The following is a 26,190-nucleotide window of genomic DNA, read 5'->3' as shown; positions in this document are numbered from 1 at the left end:
GGCGGGATAGGCTGCCGTTCGACGCCTCCCGAAGGAGGGACTGGTAATGGGCACATGAATGAGAGAGAACGGGAGGCGCCCTCTCTCTCGCCTCGCCATGGCCGCCTTTTCGGAAGTTTCCGTCAGGCACGCCGTGAGACAGCCCTGGCGCTGTCGGGGCGGGGCTTGAAGGCGAGGCGAGGCGGACGAGGGAGAGGAGGGAGGAGGCGAAGGCCCGTCCCCCGACAGGGCGTTGGGTGTAGTGCGCGTGCGCGTGGCGTGAGGCGAAGGGCGAGAGAGAGAGAGAGAGAGAGAGAGAGAGGATGGAGCGCTGGGCCTTCGTGTGGGGCGCCTCCTCGTGGGCCCGCTGGCCGAGCTGGGAGCTGCTGGCCGCCTTCGCGCTGATAGGAGTCGTGGGCTGGCTGGCGCGCCTCTGGGAGAGGAGGCCGCTCGGGCGCCGAGGCCGTCCGGCGGAGAAGGCCAGGATAGCCTCGCTCTCCCCGCCTCCCTTCTCGACGACGACGCCGCCTGAGGAGAAGCAGCGCCAGGCCGGTCTCTGCCAAGGTGAGGAGAGCAGGAGGGAAAGGGTTGCTCAGGGAAATCTTCTAGCTATATATATATATAAAAGAGTGATGGCATCAGGGCAGCGGACAAAACAACAACACTACAGGCCCCCCAACCTCGAAATTTGACAACACAACCCATCATCCATGCCTCTAGGTTGATACAACAAAAAGAAAAGAAACATAAAGTCCTAATTAGAGAGAGAGGAATAATTGTTTTTATCCAATTGCTGCCAGTTACAAGGCTAAGTTCCGCCCACTTGGTCTCCTAGCAACCTACTCAGCCCAGGGGACAGGCACAGTTAGGCCTCACTTAGGCCTCTTCCACAGATTATCAGATTTTAACTGGATTATATGGCAGTGGACTCAAGGCCCTTCCACACAGCTATATAACCCATTTAGAATCTTATATTATCTGCTTTGAACTGGATTATCTTGACTCCACACTGCCATATAATCCACGTCAGTGTGCATACTAAACATAAAGACAACCATACAACAGACATTCAATACCACCACTGCCTCAACAATTTCTCACCAACACCACCAGACAACGCCACAGCAACGCGTGGCTGGGCACAGCTAGTCTATATATATAAAAGAGTGATGGCATCAGGGCAGGGGACAAAACAACAAAACTACAGGCCCCCCAACCTCAAAATTTGACAACACAACCCATCATTCACGGCTCTAGGTTGATACAACAAAAAGGAAAAGAAAAATAAAGTCCTAATTACAGGGAGAGGAATAATAGTTTTTATCCAATTGCTGCCAGTTACAAGGCTAAGTTCCGCCCACTTGGTCTCCTAGCAACCTACTCAGCCCAGGGGACAGGCACAAGAGTTTGGAGAGACCCCTAAGGGCCATCCAGCCCAACCCTTTCTACTATGCAGCGGGACACAATCCAAGCATTCACAACACATGGACAACGTATAAATACTATACAATACTACACAGGGACATAGACCCCCTCTATCCTCACCACTTACACAGTACACAAACAACCAAATGCATACTAAACATAAAGACAACCATACAACAGACATTCAATACCACCACTACCTCAACAATTTCTCACCAACACCACCAGACAACGCCACAGCAACGCGTGGCCGGGCACAGCTAGTGTAACCTAAAAGAGGTAAAGAAGTCTCCAGGAATACCTGGCTACTCTAAAGGAGCCTGATTATCATCTACCCCATCCTTATGTGATAATCAAAAGACCAGAAATCAAATTTTGCAGGTCTATGCCTGGCGCAAACAACTCCCAGGCCAAAATTAAGATTCTGACAGTAAACAGAGGGTCAATTGCTTCCATCTCCTCCTTTTTGCTTTGTGTTTATTTGTGTTGTATTTTGAAATGGTCAAATAAATAAATTATTATATATATACAGTAGTGCAGGGGTCCTCAAACTTTTTAAGCAGAGGGCCAGTCCACAATCCTTCAGACTGCTGAAGGGCCGAATTACCATTTGAAAAAAAAATACAAACAAATTCCTATGCACACTGCACATGTCTTATTTGTAGTGCAAAAAAACAATATCAACAACCATGAAAGAACAATACAATATATAAAAATAAAAACAATTTTAACCAACATAAACCTATCAGGATTTTAGTGGGCCTGCTTCTGTCCAATGACATAGTCAAATTAATTAGGATTGTTGTTGTTGTGTGCCTTCAAGTCATTTCAGACTTTGGGCAAGCTTAAGTCTAAAAGTGAGGGCAGGGGCCAGATAAATGACCTTGGAGGGCCGCATCCGGCCCCCGGGCCTTAGTTTGGGGACCCCTGCAGTAGAGTCTCACTTATCCAAGCTAAACGGGCTAGCAGAAGCTTGGATAAGCGAATATCTTGGATCATAAGGAGGGATTAAGGAAAAGCCTATTAAACATCAAATTAGGTTATGATTTTACAAATGAAGCATCAAAACATCAGGTTATACAACACATTTGACAGAAAACGTAGTTCAATACGCAGTAATGTTATGTTGTAATTACTGTATTTACGAATTTAGCACCAAAATATCATGATACATTGAAAACATGACTACAAAAATGGCTTGGATAATCCAGAAACTTAGATAAGTGAGGCTTGGATAAGTGTATGTATAATTGCCATAGCTTGTTACTATATATATATATATATAGAGTATAGTATATAATATACAACTTAGTTTATAATATTATATAATATATTTTATATACATATAATATTGATAATACTATAATGTATTACAATATAATACATTAATTCCTGCCAACCTAGCAGTTCGAAAACATGCCAATGTGAGTAGATCAATAGGTACCGCTCTGGCGGGAAGGTAACGGCACTCCGTGTAGTCATGCCAATGGTCACATGACTTTGGAGGTGTCTACGGACAACGCCGGCTCTTCGGCTTAGAAATGGAGATGAGCACCAACCCCCAGAGTCGGACACGACTGGACGTAACGTCAGGGGAAAACCTTTACCTATACATATATATGTGTATGTGTGTGTGTATGTATAATTGGCATAGCTTGTTACTATATATATAGAGAGAGTATATAATAAACAACTTAATTTATAATATTATATAATAATATATTTTATATACATATAATATTGATGATAATATAATGTATTACGATATAATACTGATAATAAATACAGTTTAATAATATTAATTATATATTATATATTAAATGTAATATTACTAATATTACAATATAATGATATTGTACAATATAATTATTTAATGCTAGTATTGTACTATGCTAATAATATAATTATTATATTATTATGTCTAAAGGAATGCAAGTTTTCAGGGCCAGATGGACTACATCCAAGAGTATTGAAGGAACTAGCCGAAGTCCTTTCAGAACCACTGGCAATCATCTGGGGGCCCTTCCAGACAGCCCTATGTCCCAAAATATCAAGTGTGAACTCAGATAACCCAGTTCAAAACATATTGTGGGATTTTCTGCCTTGATATTCTTGGATATAGGGCTGTCTGGAAGGGCCCTTGGAGAACAGAAGAAGTCCCATAAGAAGACTTAGTGCCCTTCCACACAGCTGAATAAAATCCACATTATCTGCTTTGAACTTGGAGATATGGCACTGTGGACTTAAATAAACTAGTTCAAAACAAATATTGTGGGTTATTCTGCCTTGATAGTCTAGGTTATATGGCTGTGTGGAAGGGCCCACAGCCCCTATATCCCAGGATCTGATCCCAGAATATCTGCTTATCCCAGATTTTCTAGCAGTGTGGATGCATATAATCTATTTCCAACTAGATAATAATAATGATAATAATAAATGTTTTTATTTATACGCTGCCCCTTCTCCTTGAAGGGACTCGGGGCGGCTTACAACATGTAAATACAAAAATAGTATAGCAAAAATAAAAAACAGTAATAAGCAATAAACAGTTTATCAACTTAATACAATTTAAAATAACATAGGTATTAATAAATAACAATTAAAAGCTATTTGCCCTTTAAACTATCTAGATATATATCACAGTTTAAGGTAGTCATTCCTATTATCGAATTATCCAGCAGTTATGATTATAGTCTCATGGTCATTCAAGTCCTGTCCAATAGATACAGTCTAGCCATTCTCAAAGGCTTGCTTAAATAGTTTTAAGCTCAGAAAAATTAACAAGGTGGGTGCTTGTCTTATTTTCTTGGGAAGAGCATTCCACAGTCGAGGGGCCACTACTGAGAAGGCCCTCTCACTCGTCCCCAATTAATTTAAAGATAACATAATGACCTACAAAAAATAGGTTAGATTTTTTAAAAGTACTTAAAATCTTGTGAGGGAGTTGGGACCGAGAGGAGGGCCTCCCCAGCTGATCTTAAGGTCCGAGCAGGTTCATAGGGAGAGATAACTTGGGGTCAGATCCTGGAATATAAGGACTGTGTGCAAAGGGCCTTAGAAAAGAATGTTGTGATCACTCAAAGTCAACATGGGTTTCTCAAAAACAGGTCATACAGGGTGTGTGATATCTGACCTGAAAGCAGTAAATATGAAAGAGATCTAGAAGTCTTAGTAAACCACAGACTGAACATGAGCCAGCAGTGTGATGCAGCAGCTAGCACAGCCTATGTGATTCTAGAATTGTAGAGTTGGAAAAGACCACAAGGGCCATCCAGTCCAGCTCTGCAGGAGCACACAGTCAATGCACCCTTGTCAGATGGGCACCCAGCCTCTGCTTGAAAATAGGTTGAATCAATATTTATTTATTTACTACATTTATATGCCGCTCTTCTCACCCCGAAGGGGACTCAGAGCGGCTTACAAATCAAACGTACATACAATATATTATGAGCATAGCACAATATAAGCATTAAATTACTATATTGTACTATATAATTTTATGGTAATAATATTAGTAATATTACATTTAATATATAATTAATAGTATATTGTTGAGATTGAGGGAAGTCATAGTCCCACTCTCTTCTGTTTTTGGTCAGACCTCACTTGAAATAACACTGTCTGGTTTTGGGCATCACAATTCAAGAGGGATATTGACAAGCCAGCTAGAAGGTGTCCAGAGAAGGATGACCAAAATGATCAAAGGTTTGGAAACCAAGCCTAGGAGAAGCTGGGAGAAAAGGGGGTCATCCCTGCTTGCCTTTCAGGGGCAAGTGAAGACATACCTCTGTCATCAGGCATTCGAAGGGGAAGATGTCTAGTTTATAAAAAAAAAAAACATTTTAATTGTATTTATATTGTGTTTTAATTTTGATGCTCATGACACAAATATTTAGTTGTTTATTGGTGATTATATTCATATTTACTTGCTTTGTTTTTAACTTGCATTGTGCCTTGAGTCCCTCTGTTGGGAGAAAGGCTGGATAAAAATAAAGTAAGTAAATAAATAAATAAAATGGACAAGTGAGGGCATGGATAACAATGCCTGCAGGCCGTGCTTCCTTGTTGGGGGTGTGCCTTCGCTCCGGTATTGTCACCTCATTTCTACCATTGTCGTCCCGCTTTTGTCCCCAGACGGATAGCCAGGGCGGTGCTCAGCTGTATCAGAAAAAAATGAGAGGTGTTCCATCTACGCTGTCGAATGAATGCAGTTTGGCATCGCTTGAACTGCCATGGCTTAACACTACGGATTCCTGGGAGTTGTAGCTTGGTAAGGTGTCAGCCTTCATGGACAGAGGAGGCTGAAGACCTTGTCAGACTCACAGGCTCCCACAGTGGAGCCATGGCAATTAAAGTGATGTAAACGGCATTATTTTTTATCATGGAGATGCACCCTCGGTGTTGAAATGCAGTCAAGCAGAACCAGGCAAATTAGAAGTCTCTTTGAAATAGGACATCTGAAAGAATGGGGGCTTTTTGCTACGCGTTTTGCTTGCTAGCCTACATATTTCATTTTGCAATGAAAGGACCCTTTGTGTGCTTTTTCAGGGTTAATCTGTTGCATCAAAACTATAACATGAATGTTGTGCTGCAAGCATATGTAATTCTGGTGCAAGAGGATAGCTCCCTTGCCTGAGAAGCATGGGGAGACGGGAAATCAGGTGGTTTGGATGCTATAATACTAGTTAATTTTTAAAAAGTCTCTTAATTTGTATACGCGAAGTGCGTTTTTGTATTATTTATTTATTTTGTGGGGTTTCTATACCTCCCTTCTCAACCCCCAAGGGGACTCAGGGCAGTTCACAGTGTTGACAACAATTCAATGCCTTCGATAAAAAACAGCATAAAACATCAAAGTTGACCCTCCCCTAATAAAACATTAAACATTAGTAAACACATCACATAAAATAACATCATATATCATATTATAAGCACAGTCTGATTTTCAATAGTCTGCTATGTCTGATTTTTGTTATTCTGTACATCACTATTAATGTGCATTCCATCCTTCTTTTCAAATTGTTTTTTTTTATGAGTACAATTCAACTTATTGGTTATAACCTAAAACGCCCTTTGTGACATGGGTCCAGATTTATCTGAAATATCATATATATGAGCCTGATGAAAATGGTGAGATATTGGGGCGAAGATTTCTTTTGGTTTCATGGGTACATTTGCTGAGGATACACGTGTCAAGATCCTAGCCGCCCCGAGTCCCTTCGTAATTATTATTATTATTATTATTAAGTCTCTTTTAGCCCTGCCATGTACCTTTGTTTTGTATGGCCACATGTGGCTACCATGTATATTCCACCATGACATCTGTACTACCATATTGTATCAGCTATCGAGCTGTATGCTTATATTACATGATATTGTGATTGTATATTAGACATTACATCTTTTAATGCTCATATTTGTCATAGAGATGATGGGCAATCTTTGAAGTTACTTAATTGAAAATAATTGCTTGGGAGCAGGCGGTCACAGCCAAAACCTCATTAATTAGGAATGTGGGCCTGTCTTGTGTAGGCTTTGGTGTGAGAGCAAAGTAACACAAGTTTTTTTTTTAATGTGAAAGCAGAAAGAAGGGGAGTAGGAAGATGTTTTGATTGCCTGGACAATAAAGGAAACCTCGATAAATAGTATAACCTATGCCTCATTTTGACTAATGGGAGAATACTTTTAAATAGTTTATTTAATTGTTAATTTTATTTTTTATCATTAAGACTGTTAAAATTGCAATTTGTTTTAATCTATGTTGTGAGCTACCTTAGGCCCCATATTGAGAGAAATATGGAATATAAAAAGAAAATATTTATAAACAGTAATCCTCATAGTGTGAGATGTGTCCAGTCTCCATTTGTATTTATTTGTATTCAAAGGCACTAAAGCTATCTCCAGTTGATTTTTAAGATACTAAAGCTATTTATTAATCAAATTGAATCAAATTAAATCAGGCCCCTTGTGTCCCTTCACCTTGATACTCATGAATAGCTTGACCTCATGTATATGATCTGTGGATAAGTTGAGGGTCATTCCATTGAGAGGGGAAAACACTCATGTTGTATCAGGGCCACCCACCCATTGAATGTAGTTATTTCCCTTGCCCAGACATTCAAAAAGGCCACCATGGGAAGAATAAGATGTTGACCTGTCTTTAATTTGCTTCATTCGATTTATTTTTATTTATTTATTCCTCTTTTCCATTCAAGTATCACTTTTTAAACTGAGAGCGTGTCAATATGAATCTGTGATTCTTCCCCCCTCTGTATAATTTAGAAAATTTTAAAGACTTCCCATAAATATAACAATTTCCTCCCAAATTGATGTACACCTACTATTTTTTTACAGCTGCTTTACCCCTATTAATACCTATTCTTCAAGGCACATACTTAGAATCAGAACTCCCAGCATTGGCTCACAGTTAGATGATTTTTTTGAGCCTTCAAGCGCAGATAGGGTGATCACAATATTATGAGAACATGCCAAAAAACATTAAGTCAGAACTGAGCTTCCATTTCATTAACAACCTTGTTTTCCCGCACTTAGTCATAAGAATGTACCCACTGAAAGCACTGAGATGTAATTTAAAGGAACCCCAAAGATTTTATTACATTCAGAATAAGAGTAATTGTAAGAGTTCTTTCTCCCACTCCGGACATTATTCCACAGGTATATAAACCCCACTTGCCTAGTTTCCAACAGACCTCACAACCTCTTAGGATGCCTGCCATAGATGTGGGCGAAACATCAGGAGAGAATGCTTCTGGAACATGGCCATACATCCCGGAAAACTCACAGCAACCCAATTTAACATAGTTTGTGGCAGCCACAAAAATGGAGTTTCTGGAGTATCACAACTACCTTCAAGGTAAGTATTGTACGATTAAACAGAAAACAACACTTTTAAACCAGGAACAGATTTTCTTTCAAATTTGTTATACACTGTTATGGACAAGCTGAGAATTCGAGGTCATTTGAGGTCATTCGAGGTAGCTCAAGACTCTAGAAACGTGTTGAGATAACATAAAAGCAGTGCATTAAAGTAATATTTCCATTCATCTTGCAGTAATTAGGAAATGCTGTAAAAATGATGAATATGTCCTAAGTTAATCCTTTTAATATTCTAACTTAATCCTTTTAATACTGAGTTTTCAGCCTTGTGCACTCCATGAAATTACTGATGGTCAGATAGTTAGGTTCATTTCAAGTTTACCAGTATTAAGTGACATACTTGCTTAACATGTTTTTAATTTGTTGCACCAGGTGTTTGGATTTTCCTTTCCTACACAATATGTTTTTAAAAAAATTGCAGTAGTCCTTTTAGCCATGTAACAAAATACAACAAATCCAAAATGGTATCATGGTGATACCTTTAATAAGCTAATGCGAAATGGTACGAAATCCATCTCCTGAACTGTTGACGCACACTGGTTACTTCATCAGGCAGGAACATAGGGAAAGCAATCACTTAAGATGTTTTCTTTGATGTTACTTATGATAGTCTTCAGGAAGAGTCAGTTCAGATAAGAGTCCACTTTTCTTAATTCAATTTATATTTCTGTTAGTAATCCAAATAAGCATTCCACAAAATCCTCAGTGCTTAAGTGTGCTGGAAAGCAAATACAGGTTTATGGATGTACTGTGTAGCCTCTGAGTCATACTTTAAAGTTTATTTACAGGTGAGAGCTTACTTTAACAAAAGCATGAGAGGGTTGAAACTTGGTACAGGCAATCCCCACGTTACGAACAAGATAGGCTCTGGGTTGTTGTATGTTTTCTGGGCTGTATGGCCATGTTCTAGAAGTATTATCTCCTGACGTTTCACCCACATCTATGGCAGGCATCCTCAGAGATTGTGAGGTATGGAGAAACTAAGCAAGGAAAGTTTATATATATCTGTGGAAAGTCCAGGGTGAGAGAAGAACTCTTTGTCAGTTGGAGGCCAGTGTGAATGTTGTAGTTAATCACCTTAATTAGCATTGAATAGCTTCATCTCCTGGCTTCTTCCTGCCTGGGGGCATCCTTTTGTTCAAAGTCGTTAGCTGCCCCTGGTTCCCATGTCTACATAGGCTCTGTAGGCTTGCTCTTAAGTTGAATTTATATGTACCATATATACTTGAGTATAAGTCGACCCAATATATAAGCCAAGGCACCTAATTTTACCACGAAAAAACTGAGAAAACAAATTTATGATAAGACTGTCCAACTCTGATCAAATCATTATTCTCATCTTCAGTGTAAATGTGCTTATGTATCCTTTTAATAATAATAGAGTAAAATAATACATGTAATAATAATAATAATAATAATACAGGAAAATAATACATGTAATAATAAATAGAGTAAAATAATAACTGCAATAATAATAATAATAAGATCAGAGTGAAATAATAAATGTATTATTATTAATAATAAAAATAGAGTAAAATAAATGTAATAGCTACAATAATAGAGAAAAATAATAAATGTAATAATACCAATAATATCAGGGAAAAATAATAAATGTACTATATATTCTCGAGTATAAGCTGGCCCAAATATAAGTCAACCAGGACCCTCACCCGAGTATAAGCCGAGGGGGGCTTTTTCAGTCTTAAAAAGAGGGCTGAAAAACTAGGCTTATACTCGAGTATATACAGTAAGTTGCAACAGTTTTTAAAGTGTAACTTCGAGCAGATAGACAGACAGACAGATAGTTGTGGATAGCACAGGGAAGAGTTAAAACCCCTATAATGTTTCTTTTGCTGTGCCCCTGTTCAGAAGATTTCACCTCATTTTCTGTCCCTGTGACAACTGGATTTTGAAAAGTTTGGGTTGTAGAAACAAGAATTGGTGAGAAAGCTTTTCAAAATAACTCATATAGGAATGAATTTCCCTTCCTAGGGGTAGAATTCCTCTCACCCCTTGTTGCCTCACCCCTGTTTGGAACTAGGAGACGGATGTAAGTTGGATGTTTAGAATAATGTATAATAGACTTATCTTAATGGGGAAATGTATGTAATGTAGTTGTGAGAAATGATGCTTAGCACATGTTGAAATGCTTTGGGCCAGAAGTGGATTTTTCCTCCAGATATATTGGTATTTGCTTATACGTGGTGAATAAGGGAGGAAGGATTAATCACATGTCCGGCGCATACTGAGTTTTTCCTCAAGAAACCCGGACGAAGGAAAGAGAAGAGGGGGAAGAGGAGGAGGACTCCACTTACATAAGACCCAAGTCTTTCCTTGGTTGTCATTGGACGTTCTGCCATTTTAGCAGAGTAGGTGTGCTGGATATAAGTGGTGGCAAGTGGGGTGCTCCACACTCAAGCCATTTCCAAGAGGCACACCACGACTGGCCAGGGAGAAGTCAAGTGTCTCTTTCCTTCATCAGTTCTCCCAAAGGTGAAAGGGGGTGGTTGTTGGCAAAAAAGTGTAAGTTTTCGGAGTATTTTGGATTTCTCGGTAAGGGAGGCTCAACCTTTTCTATGTTTTCCATTCATTAAGATTTCTTTAAAATAAGCTTAAGAAATTTGCTAACTTCAGACACTGAATATGTGTATTTTTTCAAAAACCTATTTGTCAAATAAGCAGTTCTAATAGTAATATCCTTTATTCGGTGATTGACACATTCAGATGGGGGTGCAGACTAATCACTTGGGGAGCTAGGAATCAAAACTATAAAATGCAGATGGTTGTCAGTGGTGTGCATTAATAACCTTTTTTTCTTGGTGTCCTGGTTTTTAGGTTTCTTACTAGGGTTATTGGGATGCTGATTCAGAAAATGGCATATGGTAGACCACATCAGCTCTAGTTTCTTAGCTCTGTATTGTAAAGTTTGTATCATAAATCTGTGCTTTTGGTATGAAAGAAGTAGATTTTCATGTAGTACATTTCTCATTTGATTTTAATGTTTCCTTCATGTTAAAAGATATCAAACATTGCATTGAAATATCCTGATTTTTAATGGGTGAGCAGAGTGAAGAATGGCATAGGTTCTGTTTCTCAAAAATTAGACCTGATAGGGGAATCAACAGGTCAAATATATTCAGAAACAGGTCTGACATTTAAGGCAACAATTATTATTAGTATTATTATTATTATTTGTATATCACCTGTTACCCATGTCCTCCCCCATTTCCTCCCTTCCTCCTGGAACTGCGATTCCAAATGTCATTGCCTTGATTTAACCGTATGGAAAGCCTGGTTCAAAATGCTATATCTATCATCTCCATTTTGTCAGTTAGAATAGATAATTTCTTATACCAGTCTTGTTTTGTATGACTATTCATATACTTAGTTATTCCTTTGATTAATGAAATCATTGATTATGTATTCCAAAAAATAAGACCACCAAGTTTCCAATTCCCATCTTTTATGGTCTCTCTGAGAGACCATAAAAGAAATACTTGTTATGACCAGAAGCAGCTACATTCAAATGCTTCACTTGTCTCATAGTTCTCTTTGTGACTGTGGTGGTTAAGTCATTGTGAGGTGGCCTCCAGGAGAGAATTCTTCTAAGCTTTGCTTCTAGCAGCTGATAAATACTTTCCTCATAACTCTAAGGTAGCAAAATGTATTCTTAACGTTTGCTTTTAGCAATTATTTGTTCTATTACTGGCTTTAGTAAATTTCATTTATGTGCAGACCTAAGGTACCTTACAAGTTTTTAAAGAAGCCTAGAAAATGCTGGAATTAGTGCAACTCTTCTGTGGTGCTTTTAGATTATGCTGGTATTGGTTGGCTTAACAGGTGACATTTCAGTTCCTCTTTCCACAGTAGTATAGTTTATGCGGATGATACACGGACCATATTTGAATCAGTGTTATCGGAGCCTGTTGAGTAATATATTTTCTCCATATATTTGATTTTTTAAGAAATTTATACAGCTGAAACTTTCAAGTTGACATTTAAGAAACAACTTATGATAAGATTGCAATGGCAATTCAAAAATAATATAACCATTATTATTAAGTACAGTAGAGTCTCACTCATCCAAGATAATAATAATAATAATAACTTTATTTTTATATCCCGCCCCATCTCCCCAAAGGGACTCGGGGTGGCTTACATGGGGCCTAGCCCGATAAAACAATCAAATATCAATGATACAACAATAAAACAATTATACCAATAAAACCTCAATTATCAGTAAAACAATCAATAAAATCGACATGAAGCATACAATATTAAAACAGGAGACTAATTCATAAAACCCAGTACAGAATGTGCCGGAATGGGGAAGGTATTTCACGGTTGAAATGGACAATAAAGTGCAAAATAACATTGGCAACACCTCAGGAATGAGGCTATTATAAAATATCCAAGGTTCTGGATTATCCAAGGTTCTGGATTATCCAAGGCATTTTTGTAGTCAATGTTTTCAATATATCATGATATTTTGGTGCTAAATTCATAATTACAGTAATTACAACATAACATTACTGCATATTGAAGTACTTTCCAGTAAAATTTGTTGTATAACATGATGTTTTGGTGCATAATTTGTAAATCATAACCTAATTTGATGTTTAATAGGCTTTTCCTTAATCCCTCCCTTATTATCCAAGATATTCACTTATCGAAGGTTCTGCCGGCCCGTTTAGCTTGGATAAGTGAGACTCTACTGTATACCAGAAAAGACTCAAATCTAATGCTAGTCATAGTTAGAGTGTGTCATCGAATTAGTTGCTGAAAGGGAGTTAGACTCTTGAGCCTTATTGAGCCCTTCATACCAAAATGTATTAGGTTGGCCCTAATGTAGATCATTCACCTTGATTTTTCTTTCTTCTCCAGGGTCTGTAACAATGGATGCTATATTGTCACGGCTAAAGCTGCTAACTCCTGATGAACTTCGAGAAGAAATTATCAAAGCTGGACAGAAATGTGGACCCATCACTTTAACTACCAGGTCGATTTTTGAAAAAAGACTGGCCCAGTCATTACTGGAGCAGCAAAGAGAATTGGAGGCAGAAGCTGATACAGATGATGAGAGTGGAGCTGAAATTCAGAAGTCCTCCAATCAAAATGGGCATGTAAGCTCCTCTGAAGATGGTGATTTTGGCTATAACATGGGCTTAAACCCACCAGAAGAAGAAGCACTAATGCACAAGACTGAAGTTGACTCCCTAAGCTTTCAGACTCCGTCTAAGGAGCCTCTGGTATACTACGGCGTATGTCCGGTTTATGATGATATATTGGCAAGAAATGGTAATGTATTTTTATTCTGGCAACATGATGTCATTGGGGGTTAAAGTTAGAGTAAGCATTTAAAAAGTACTATATGAGGGTTGAGGATAAATAATTGCCAAAGGTAGACCTTCTAGCACTGAGCAATAAATATTTGGCATAAAAATGGAAATGTTGCTCTTTCTGGAATCATTACTTCTTATAGGGTAAAGGTAAAGGTTTCCCCTGATGTTAAGTCCAGTCGTGTCCGACTCTGGGGGTTGGTGCTCATCTCCATTTCTAAGCCAAAGAGCCAGCGTTGTCCATAGACACCTCCAAGCTCATGTGGCTGGCATGACTGCATGGAGCGCTGTTACCTTCCCTATTGATGTACTCACATTTGCATGTTTTCGAACTGCTAGGTTGGCAGAAGCTGGTGCTAACAGCGGCTGCTCACTCCGCTCCCGGGATTCGAACCTGCGACCTTTCGGTCTGCAAGTTCAGCAGCTCAGTGCTTTAACACACTGTGCCACTGGGGGGCCCAATATGTACATACAATATATATTATTAGCAACGCACAATATTAGCATTATATATTACTATATTGTACCATATTATTTTACTGTATTATTATGCAAGTTCAGCAGCTCAGTGCTGTAACACACTGCGCCACCGGGGCTTCTTACTTACTTCTTATAGGGGCATATAATATGTCACAGCTTAGCAAAGGATGGGTTGATTTTGTTCTTCTTTTGTAGAACACTGTGATACATCTTATCGTATTGTAATATTTTACCTTACTTCATTGCCCATCCTCTCTTCAGAGTGGAACTAGAATATATTTTAGAAGTTTCAAAAGTCCCAAATTAAAAATGGCCTAGTTCAGCAACAATAGGAAAGAGTTTTTTCCTACCATATTAATGGGCCTTGGACTTACACATCACTGTACCCTTCTGACATGACTATAAAAGGAGATTGCAAGTTTTTATTTGTTTCCCATAGAGAAGCGTTGCCATTACCACAGTCAGGGAGTTGCACTTCACTTCCTACAGCAAGCAGGACCAAACTTTCATATCAGAGTTTGTTCTGAACCTGAGTTTCTTGACTTTCCAATATACCATACATGAAACTAGAACTAGTACCATAGCAGGAGCCATTTTATTCTAGAATCAGCATGTCAAATATACCGAGAAACGGGTTTAACATTTGAGCCACCACGGTGTGATAATGATTGGCCCTGGTGACTGAATTTCTTGTTAAAATCGTATGGTAAGTTAAACTGAATTTGGGAATAATAGAAGTTGGAGACATACTGCCATTGAAAGATATTAATGTGCTTTAATGATCTTCTGTTCCAGAAAGGGTGCATGTCTATGAAGACAAAAAGGAAGCTTTGCAAGCCGTTAAAATGATAAAAGGCTCACGGTTTAAAGCTTTCTCAACTAGGGAAGAGGCAGAGAAATTTGCCAAAGGCATCTGTGATTACTTTCCCTCTCCAAGCAAAACCTTACTATCTTTGTCTCCTGTAAAAGTGTGCTCAACAGTATTCAACAGAGGTAAGTGTGGGATCGAATATACTCTTCACTACTTAAATGTCTTTGGAAATTGAGGCCATTGTAGTTTAGACCAAACACTGTTAGTTGTGATATTTTTGCTTTATTATGACAAGGAACATCAGAATTCCTAAACAAGTTCAAAGACCTTAATTATTTAAATTAATCCTGAAGCATTTGTTTCATATCTTTATCTTGACAATGCAAATTGTGTATATACAACACTGGCACTTGTGTAGGCCTGACAGGCATTATCATGGTAAAAAAAAATCACATCACAAATATAATATTATCTTGATTTGATAGATGGCTTATGCTCTCCTGAGATGGAAACAGTTAGTAAAGAGAGAGCCAACAGTTTTAAAAGTCCACGTACTCAGGAACTTACCGCCAAACTTCGGAAAGCGGTTGAGAGAGGAGATGAAACGGCCTTCTTGGAACTTGTTTGGAGTAATCCTCGCTATCTCATTGGCTCTGGAGACAACCCAACAGTTGTGCAGGTAAGCAAATGGTTTGGCTTTTGCATAAATGCAGTGCAGCTGCACCCTTTTTGCCCTTTCTGGACACTTTTTAGCAGGATTTGAACCAGGATTTGAACCTGGGACTAAAACAAAAGTGATGGGATTGTCATCCTGTAGCTTCATCTAGCTTGGCAGTTCCCAAACTCTGTTCCGCCAAATCCTAGGGTTCCGCAAAAGCATCATAGGGGTTCTGTGAAAAACCCTTTCAATCTTTTTTTTTTAAGTTTTAAAAAGCCAGTGCGGGCATGAAGATTTTACTGAAATTCAATGTGCCTCTGCTTTAAATTCCTTTATTTCCAAACCTACTGCATTACACAAATCACCCAGGCAATAAGAAAAGATGAAAGAAGGATGAACTTTGTGGATTCACAAGGCTTAGGGACAGAATTAGGGTCTTCCAAAAGCCTCCATGAGCAACAAAGTTTGGGAACCACTGATATAGCTAACCACGAGAAAAGCATGTTTCTTGAGTGCGTGGTTATGGGACTTTCTTAGTAAGCCACAGTCTTATTGCTCAATTTTTGCATCTATAGATAATGCATAGAAACTCTGTTCCAGATAGTTTTTCTCTTGCATCCTAAAAAACTAGCTTGCTACTATAGAACTGTTTAACGTTACCAGCTTAGTATTTCATTGAATGGCTGTCCCAAGTTTTAAAGCCAGTTTTATTGTGCATCTTTCTATTATTTGTTGTGTCTTCTCCTTCTCAGGAAGGCTGTCGATATAATGTCATGCATGTTGCCGCTAAAGAGAATCAGCCTGGCATTTGCCGATTACTGCTGAACACTTTGGAAAATCCTGAATTTATGCGGCTGATGTATCCTGATGATGACGGGATAATGTTACAGAACCGTATCAGATACATAGTGGACCTGTATCTTAATACGCCAGATAAAATGGTGAGCTTTGTGTGTCCTGTTATTAATTGTGTGGTGTTGTTAAACCCAAATACACATATCCTCTACATTTTTATTCACATCAAATATTATTTTAAATTAGAGGTATCCCGAAATGGAAGGACATATCTAAAATGCACAAACCCTTCGTCAAAAAGGATATTTAAAAGACATGTTTTCTTTTTCTAGGGATTTGATACACCACTACATTTTGCTTGCAAATTTGGGAACTCGGATGTTGTTCATATCCTTGCTTCACACCCAGATACGGTGAAGAATTTAGCAAACAAGTATGGTCAAACTCCAGCAGAAGTAAGTTATCCTGAAATACACACTGTGTCTCCCTTGATTTTTGAATAGGATGATCCTTTAGCAGAGTTACTTTGTGGGGATTTTTGGCATACAAGCTGGTTGAGAAAACACAAATATATATTCTTCAGACTGGTGAATTATTAAAATAGTCATTGTAGGAAATAAATGACTTGATAGTGCAAGCAAGGAGCCGCTGTCTGCTCTCTCTTTCAAATGTATGGCTAAAACAAATGTGAAGCATCTCTTTGTTTTTCTTAACAGGTTGTTTGTGAAAGGAGCAAAAACAAATCTGCAGAGTTGAAAGAGAAAATCAGGGAATATTTGGAAGGTGTGTATTTGGCACTTTCATATTTAATCTTTGCTATCTCTGGAGGTTTTACAGAAACGTTGTTACATTTTACCTTTGTGTAACTTTACTCGGTGATGCTGTGACGTGTCATACAGAAAATAAAATAAAACGGAATGAAACTGACATGATGTTCAGCATGGGACTGTCTGGTCCATTATTAAACTATGTTTACACTGTACATTTTCTAAAATTTAAAACCAAAAGCCATCCTAGAATCTTAACACAGTTTTTGATTATTTTTCATTTAGGCCAGTGTTATGTACCACTCTTCAGAGCAGAAGACAATGTCTCAGCGCCTGTGATTGGTGCACCTTGGTCTCCTGACCAGTCAGAGGATATCCAGCATGGCTCTTTACCAAGTTACGTTGGTAGCCCTAAAGATCCTGTGTTGATAGTGAGGGCTTATGCTGGCCCATTGAGCCCTTCCAAGGTAAGGAAAACCAAGCGGGAAAAATGTCCCATGTCTTCCCTTGTTACTCTGATCCTTTTTTATCTGGCTGCTAGATTAATCTTGGGGAAATTTGGGAGCGTGGCATGAGCTTATGAGTGTTGTTGTAACACATTTATTTCCTGCCTTTTTGGCATAACTAGCCCTTTAGCTCAATGCTTCTTAAACTATGGGTCTCGTCCCCAAAAGGGGTCCGCTTCACTCAATATTAGGGTCCCGAAAAATTTGGCAACAGTAAAAGGTATCTGATCGCCACCTTATTTATTTTATTTTTACAGTAGAGCCTCGCTTATCCAAGCCTCTGGATATTCCAAGCCATTTTTGTAGTCAATGTTTTCAATATATCGTGGTATTTTGGTGCTAAATTCATAAATACAGTAATTACAACATAACATTACTGCGTACTGAACTACTTTTTCAGTCAAATTTGTTATATAGCATGAAGTTTTGGTGCTTCATTTGTAAAATCATAACCTAATTTGATGTTTAATAGGCTTTTCCTTAATCCCTCCTTATTATCCAAGATATTCGCTTATCCAAACTTCTTCCGGCCCGTTTAGGTTGGATAAGTAAGACTCTACTGTATTTACTACATTTATATCCCGCTCTTCTCACCCCGAAAGGAACTCAGAGCAGCTTACAAGTCAAATGTACATACAATATATTATTAGCATAGCACAATATAAGCATTAAATTACTATATTGTGCTATATCATTATATGGTAATATTATTAGTAATATTACATTTAATATATAATATATAATTAATATTATTATATTGTATTGTTAGTAGTATAATATTATATTCCATTATAATATTATTATCAATAGTATATGTATATACAATATATTATATATTTATAAATTATTATAAATTGTATATAAATTATATATAAATATATATATGCATATAAAATTAGCATAGCATGTTACTATGGCACAGGAGACAAGATGGAAATATCTTCCTGGCTCTCAGGTTTTAGACATTTGCATGAATCTGAGCTGAATTGGGAGCTTTGTATATGTGTCTCACAGCATGATCTTTCAGCTGAGTTAGCCATAAATACTGGTTCTCTGACAAACGGAACCATATTTATTTATGTTTATTTCAAAATATACAAGAAGCATGTTTACAGAGGGCCATATTTATGGATCTAATGCTACACTCTGTGTTCTTCTGGAGCTAACAAAATAGCTCCTTGGAGTCACCTGCATTTTAATCTACATAACAAAACACCTTATTGGCTTGCAGAGAACTAAAAAGCTTTTCTGTGTGGTGGTGCCAACCTAAAATATAGTGCAAGAAGTTAATGGCTGACTTCAAGTGTCAGCTGCGGGAAACATTTGAAAATTACTGCAAAAATGGAAGTAGTATTGGAGAAAGAGCAATGGCTATAATATTAAAGAAACGTTATTTATTTACTATATACACTTACCAGCCCATTTATTATATGCTAGTAAATGAAATATATATTTACATTATTATGTTTACATGGCATTTGATATAGTAAATCCAATACTGAAGGTGTAATATCAGAAGATGGATTTGGGATCTTGTGCTTCTGAGTTTGTTTTGTGGTCCACACAGCTGCCCTTATAACAACTCATCAGTATGAATGGAAATTAGATATTTCTCACTGTTTGAAAAGGTGTTTTAAGAGGTGAGGGAACAAGATCATCTTGATTTAAACCGGTGGCGTTGAATGTCTTCCTCCTCCATCCAGGCTGAAGAGTTCCACAGGATTTGGAAAACTCCACCTCGAGAGAAAGCCGGATATTACCACAATCTCAGAAAATCCGATCTGGAAAGAGGGGTCGAAAGAGTTGGAAGGTATACCAGACTCCTCAACCTCTGAGGATGGCTGCCATAGATATGGGCGAAATCTCAGGAGAGAATGCTTCTAGCCCAGAAGACTCACAACAACTCACTACAGACCTTGTAAAACTATAGCTCCCAGAATTCCATAGCATTGAGTAATTAAAGTGGGGTCAAACTGTATTAACTCTACACTGTAGATATACCCTAACCATGATTTTTCTATGTTTGTATTAAGGGTATTTAATATACAGTACTACATTCTAATTTCATGTAAAGATGTGCAAAGACAGAAAGTAACATTTGTTTCAAGTTGGACCCCTCTGGGTTAAAGCATTTTCATCCCCAAATTGATGCGGATGTGTTCTGACAAGTTAAAAAACGATCTGGAAATTCTAGAGTGATTTTATATGTGAGAATTATAACTGTTTGCATGATTGTGCCATGCATGATTCAGTTATTAAAAGAACTGTTGATTTGTTTTAGTAATTTGTTGTCTAACTCACGTAATGTCTCCACAAATGAGTCATTCTGTTTTATCTATTGCAGGGAGTTAGCCCATGAACTGGGGTTTCCATGGGTTGAATACTGGGAATTTCTGGGCTGTTTTGTAGACCTGTCTTCCCAGGAGGGTTTACAAAAACTAGAAGAATACCTGAGCCAACAGGAAATGCGTGAGAAGGCTCAGCAAGAAACAGGAGAGAACGAATCCCACAACAGATACAAAACCCCACAGCTTTCTGGTAAAAACAAACATTGTTTAAAAGTTGGCAATTGAAAATGTTTGAGATTTAAATGGGTCGCTCTTCAAGACATCTTAATTCTCAAAATATTTATCAAGTTTGTTTTTTTTAAACGTGTGAAATTTCACAGCCTGGTTGTTAATAGATTATTTAGATCAGAGCTTTCCAAACATTTTGTGTTGGTGACACATTTCACGAGATAGTAATTCAGTTTTACTAGCAAACCAGAGGTTTAAACCAACCACTTATAAAAGATATGTACACATAGATTAACTGTAACAACAAAATGTATGGGGACACAACATATCTCATGAAAACCTTTCATTTATATATTTTAAAAATATGATTTATTGCTTACAAAGACTTCCCTATATGTTTGTGCGACACTCCTACACACTGCAGCCAACACACGAACAAGTTGCAATACATAGTTTGTAAAGCTCTGATTTAGAAGCATGGTTTTTCTGTTTGCAAATAATGAGTATGTATCAATTACTGAGATTGTCTTCCTCGCATGTTGAGTCTTAATACTGCTCAAACGGACTATTCTCTAAATTTATTGATTCTAATTCTCAGTCATCATTTGCTGGGTTTTACTTTGAAAAAGTAAAACACACTCCTTTTTTCTTCTGTTACTGGGGATACATATTTACCTCGAGGCCTACAAGCTGAGCTCCCATGAGTGAAATTCTTAGTAGCGGAGGCCAAAAGTGTCTTCAACATGGTCCCTTGTTGCTGTTAGTTCAGCTTATCCATTCTCCAGAGGGAGCAACTTTCTGTGACTTGTTCTTAAGAGGCTCCCTCAAGGATCGGAAAGCGGTGTATGAATGTCTTAGTCATTGTTTTTACAAGGTAAATGCCTTGCAGTTAAGCAGAATAGTCTCTCGTGCAGATTTTGTTTTGGTCAGCAGCAATCTAGGAATGATTTTGCTCTGTGTTGTTTGGGCTGTTATAGTGCTGGCATAGTATAAAAGGTAAAGGTTTCCCCAGACGTTAAGTCCAGTCGTGTCCAACTGTCCATTTCTATGTCAAAGGGCCGTTGTCCGTAGACACCTCCAAGGAACGGTACCTATTGATCTACTCACATTTGCATGTTTTCGAACTGCTAGGTTGGCAGAAGCTGGAGCTAACAGCGGATGCTCACTCCGCTTCCCGGATTTGAACCTGTGACCTTTTGGTCTGCAAGTTCAGCAGCTCAGCGCTTTAACACATTGCGCCACCGGAGACTCCTTTGGCATAGTATAGGGCTTCTTTAATTTTTTCCTATGAATTTTTTTTATGGCCCCTTTCCATCTGAGAAATCAAACATTTACTTATAACAAGCCAGCATTTGCAAGTACTTCAGCTGTACTTCATAGAGGAAAAATCAACCTGTTTAGCACGTACCATTGAATCTAGTGTGCACCTCAATTTTTGAAATGCAAATTTAGTCAAAAAAAAAGGTGAACATTAGACTCAAATAAATGTCATCGCATGGCTCATGGATCAGTCGTTAACCATCCAGGTCAATCAGGGAGATTTTAGAAGTGACATTTTTATCTTGTTTCACAGGCAAAAGTAAAAAAAGCTATAACTCAATCTCAGTCGGGGCATTTCTTGATGACGAAGACATGAGCCTGGAAGAAGTGAAGAACAGGCAGAACGCGGCGAGGAATTACAGCCGAGTTACAGCCACCAATGAACCAACCATCAGTAACGTTGGCAACTTGGAGTGTGACATCCTCTCCATTGAATGTACTGGGAGTATAATGGCCGAAGTCTCCAGTCAGCACTCTGCAAAAGAAATCCCTGCCAGTAAAAATGGGTTTTGTAGCCCAGTGGCCAGTGGTAGAACTGTGAGCCCATATAGGAGGCATGCAAACCAAAGAGAAGAGTGCCTTCCGACACCAGTCTCCAATCTGATGGAAGAGTTTGATAAACTGTCCTGCCAGGATCAGACTGTGGCTGCCGAGAGCTTATCAGGGAAGCCAAACAAGGCTTCCACAAAAAAGCACAAAAACAACCCGGAGGAAAGTACAAGGCAGCTTAGAAAATGTAAGGATCAGGTGAATGAAGCCGTGCTGCCCAAAGGTGGCACAGCACCTGGAAAGTCTGAAGACACCAAAATAAGGATAGAAGGGAAAACAGCAGTAGCAGGTGGACCGGGAGAGGAGACCAAGCCGTCTTGCAGTTCTGAATTGCAACCCGAGATGTCACCACTGTGTTCCCTAAACACCCCGTCCTCAAAGGAAAAAGCCAAGTCACTGTTCCTCTTGGGGTAAGAAATGGATTTTAAATTAAGGAACGCATTGTTCCAATGATATTTATACAGTTGTGGGAAAAGAGATACTTTGAGGGAATGAAAATATGTTTCAGGTTCAGTGAATGTATGTGTAGAGAGGAGCTCTGAAGGGGTCTGTGACTATTATGCAAGGAACACCAATTTTTCCACCCAAAACATGAGGATGCGACTACTGTACAGAGAGGACTAATATGCAATGAAATACAGTATGCTTTTTGAAATGAAAAGAACAATAAAATGCCTGTAGCAGACTTAACACACTAGTTACATCATGGCAAGAGATATGTATGTGGATTTTTCATCTAGTTGGGGTTCAGCAGAGGCTTCATATCAGCCCGTCACTGGCCAGAGGTCCCACTATTTATCTTGTTTCAACAGTACATAAAGAGGCATTTTTCAAAATTCCAGTATGGCGATTGTGTCGATCAAAAGCTTCCAGCGTTTATCCTCCTAACACTTCTCTTTCCCTGTCTAGGGAGCAGCCTTCAAAATTGGACCACGATGTGTTAACGGCATTACATGGCATGGAAATTGACTCGCAACGCTATCCTGCCGTTTTCCAGTGGAATATGTCTGTACAGTCCTATTCTCCTTCGGACCGGCAAAGGTACGCTTTGATGCTGTCAAAGTTCAAAGCAATCTCCTGATCCAGCTGCCTCTCCCACTGTACGTTGTGTATGGATACGAGAGGGAATCAATGTCCTCTATATTGCTGGGCTGTAGTGCAAAGGCAGTATTGGCATAGTTCAGGGTTTCTTAAAACTTTTTGCACTCAATTTTTTGTGAGTTTTCCACCTGAGAAATGTTTGATTTTTATACCCATTTTATATACTTATATTCCTTTTTAATGAAGTACACTCTGCATGTTGTTCCTTACAGATTTGTGTAAATGAGTGGGCTTCTTTTACCAAATTTTAGGGGACCACAACATTAAGGGGACCCCATTTAAGACCTTTGTGTTTATGTTCCTTTCTCCATGTTTTCTTCTCATTAAAAATGTATTACCTTTCCTTCCAGCTGGTCGAGTCCCTCACTGAAAGGAAGATTCAAGTCTCGAGTGGCTTCGGCCCCCTCCAGCGGCCCAGCATTTTGTAGCCCAGGAAACACTAGCCCAACGTTCAGTAGTCCGGGAAAATACAACGCGGTGGCGGCTGCCAACCTCTCTCCAGATTTTGTGAGTCCCGGGCGGTACACCCCGGCCTATGTCAACCACATTCTGCTGTCTAAGCGGCAGAACTTCTCAGGACCACTCACTCATTAGAATATGGCATTTTAGAACTGCAATTAAGTGAAGAAAAAAAATGAAGGCAGAAAAACTTAACATGATGTATCCCCGCTCCCTTTTATTTATTGTTGTAAGGAAAATGGTTGCTTGCAGAGAATGTCTTCATTCCATTTCCCAGATAATCAGTGGCTCATAGATTAGAGCAGTGATACGTTGAGAATACCTGACCAGTACATCGAAAGTAATTGTGGATAGAAATGGCTTTTGGGTCTCTTGATGAGATCAGCTGCAAGGGTAGACTATAGGGCAATGGGGTCAAACGTGTGGCCTTCCCGGTGTTTTGGACTCTATCTCCCAGAAATCCTGGCTGTTGGACAAGCTGCCTAGGGCTTCTGGGAGTTGGAAGCCCAAATATCTAAGGGCCTGCTATAGGGGATTCCAAAAGAACACGTTTGTCACACTGGCCTTCCAGTTTGAGAGGAAAGGGGAAAGTTGCTGCTTTTCAGTGTATATGGGCTTTTGATTTTGGGGTTGTTCTTTCATCCAGTAGAGGCATGGACAAACTTCGGCCCTCCACGTGTTTTGGACTTCAAGTCCCAGAAATCCCAGCCAGCTTACTGGTTGTTAGGAATTGTGGGAGTTGAAGTCCAAAACACCTGGAGGGCCAAAGTTTGCCTATGGCCGAGAACGACTGAAAGAACAGAGAATGCACATTTGGGTTTCATATGCTGGAAATGTTTTTTAGAAAGATAATGATGGAAACAAATGAATCCACCTCCCACTTACCATAGACAGAAAAATACTTTAGCGGTACCTCCCAAGTTATCACTGGCCTGTCATTTAACAATACAGCTCATTATTTTGTAATTTCTGAGCTCATTCTGCATTCAGAACATCTGGAGCAGATAAGAATGGTTCCGTGAAATCAAGCTAAATGCTAGTTTCAATATGTTTTTTGAATGTTCTTCAAATTTACCCATGAAGACAAGCTCAGTGGTTATGTTCACTTCAAGCCTTTTTATATTATTCTAGCCAAGGCCTCCCTAACCTGTGGCCCTCTGGGTGTTTTGGACTTCAGCTCTCAGAAATCCTGACCATTGGACAAACTAGACAGGGATTCTGCGAGTTGGAGACCCAAACTCCTGGAGGGTTGCAAGTTGAAGAGGCCTGGTCTAGTCCTTACCACACATAAATATCCCTCTTTTATGGACTAGAATAGAAGATGCAGACTTGGCAGTGAGGAATGGGAAGGTATTTTACCATATACATGGAAGGGAGCAGATGAGGGTAGAATTGTTATACCTGAAATCATCTGAGCCTTCTTTTCCATACACCGGGGAGGTAAACAGTGATTCTGTGCACACTGGACTATATAACTCTGTTTGTTCCTCATCAGCCGCACTGATGGAAGTTGCAATCTAAACACCTGGAAAGTCCCATGTTCCCCAATCCTGCCTTACACCAAGTGTAATAATGAGCATTACAGACACTGTTAGTGTTTGATATTTTGGTACAAAACTCTAGAACTCCGCATAAGGCTTCCAATTCGATTAGTGCCTTCTGTCGTACTTTTTGGTTTGGTGCAATTCGTTCTTGGTTTTTAACAGCGAATACTGTTCACTAATAGAAGCAGTAACGGCATTTTCATTTCCCGACACTTTTGAAAAGCATTCTTTTTAAGCTGTCCTTTGTAGCCTTTGGAGAAATACTGTAAACATCAGTGTATTAATTTGTACGTTTACTAGACATGGCTTAAATGTAAATTACAACTAATGTCCAGTTTAGGATGTTTTTTTAAAGCCTACCAACTGTTGAAATGATCATTCAGATGTAACAAGATTTTCTTGGGTGCAGTTTTGAGGTTAATTTCTAACTTTGCAAGTCCATTATTAATAGGGTGCTATCTACACTATATAGTTACTTGAAGCTGGCTTTTCCTAGGCCTGTATAATCAAGGCTGCAGTAAGACTTTGACAGTCAGTAGGGTAAATTGCCTTGAGTTCTGATGGATACATCTTGGAAGTCTCTGTGGCAGAAATCAGCTTCTAGAAATCTCGTGAGCAAGGAATAGCTGGCTAATGGCACTGTGCACACATCACAACTTATTCAAAAAGGTACAATAACAGCGTAACACTCATTGTCTTAAGAAATATGCCATCTCCCTAGGTCCCTTGCAGGTAAAGCTTTCTTCACACTATATTCAGAGGTCATTCTTGCTTAGCATTCTTGCTTAGCCCTAGTGGTTTGAACATATATTCAAAGCAATTGACCATGTTTTATAACTTCCTTTGCTTTTACTACTCTTGTTATATGCCGTTTTGTATTTGGGAGTGTTTCCGGAGCACAAACTTTCAGTTTAACGCTTGTCTTAGGACAGTGGGAGGGGATGTTGATGGGGTTGGTGTCCTGTGACTTAGTCCTTTTTGTCAATGTGTTCAAATACATTTTTAACAATATTAAATTTGTTTACCTAAAATGCTTGTCTCTTC

At 38.9% G+C, this 26,190-nt stretch overlaps 1 protein-coding gene across 2 annotated transcripts; it reads left to right on the top strand.

Annotated features, from left to right (window-relative positions):
- Positions 1-26,177, top strand: ankle2 (ankyrin repeat and LEM domain containing 2). Of its 2 annotated transcripts, none has more exons than XM_008119060.3 (13): positions 1-543; positions 13,186-13,599; positions 14,916-15,113; positions 15,417-15,610; positions 16,342-16,530; positions 16,717-16,839; positions 17,101-17,167; positions 17,437-17,618; positions 19,361-19,467; positions 20,002-20,195; positions 21,747-22,452; positions 22,952-23,083; positions 23,494-26,177. In XM_008119060.3, the coding sequence occupies exons 1-13, from the start codon at positions 303-305 to the stop codon at positions 23,735-23,737; spliced, it is 2,991 nt and encodes a 996-aa protein (XP_008117267.1). In that variant the 5' UTR covers positions 1-302; the 3' UTR covers positions 23,738-26,177. The 2 variants fall into 2 exon arrangements, with proteins under 2 accessions (XP_008117267.1, XP_062814635.1); XM_062958565.1 differs by lacking the exon at positions 1-543 and adding an exon at positions 12,102-12,141.
- The last annotated feature ends 13 nt before the right edge of the window (positions 26,178-26,190 follow it).

This window comes from Anolis carolinensis, chromosome X (assembly GCF_035594765.1).
Source record: "Anolis carolinensis isolate JA03-04 chromosome X, rAnoCar3.1.pri, whole genome shotgun sequence".
NCBI classification, from domain to species: domain Eukaryota; kingdom Metazoa; phylum Chordata; class Lepidosauria; order Squamata; family Dactyloidae; genus Anolis; species Anolis carolinensis.
Note: the sequence above shows the minus strand (reverse complement) of the source record. Positions and strands in the feature narration are given on the sequence as shown.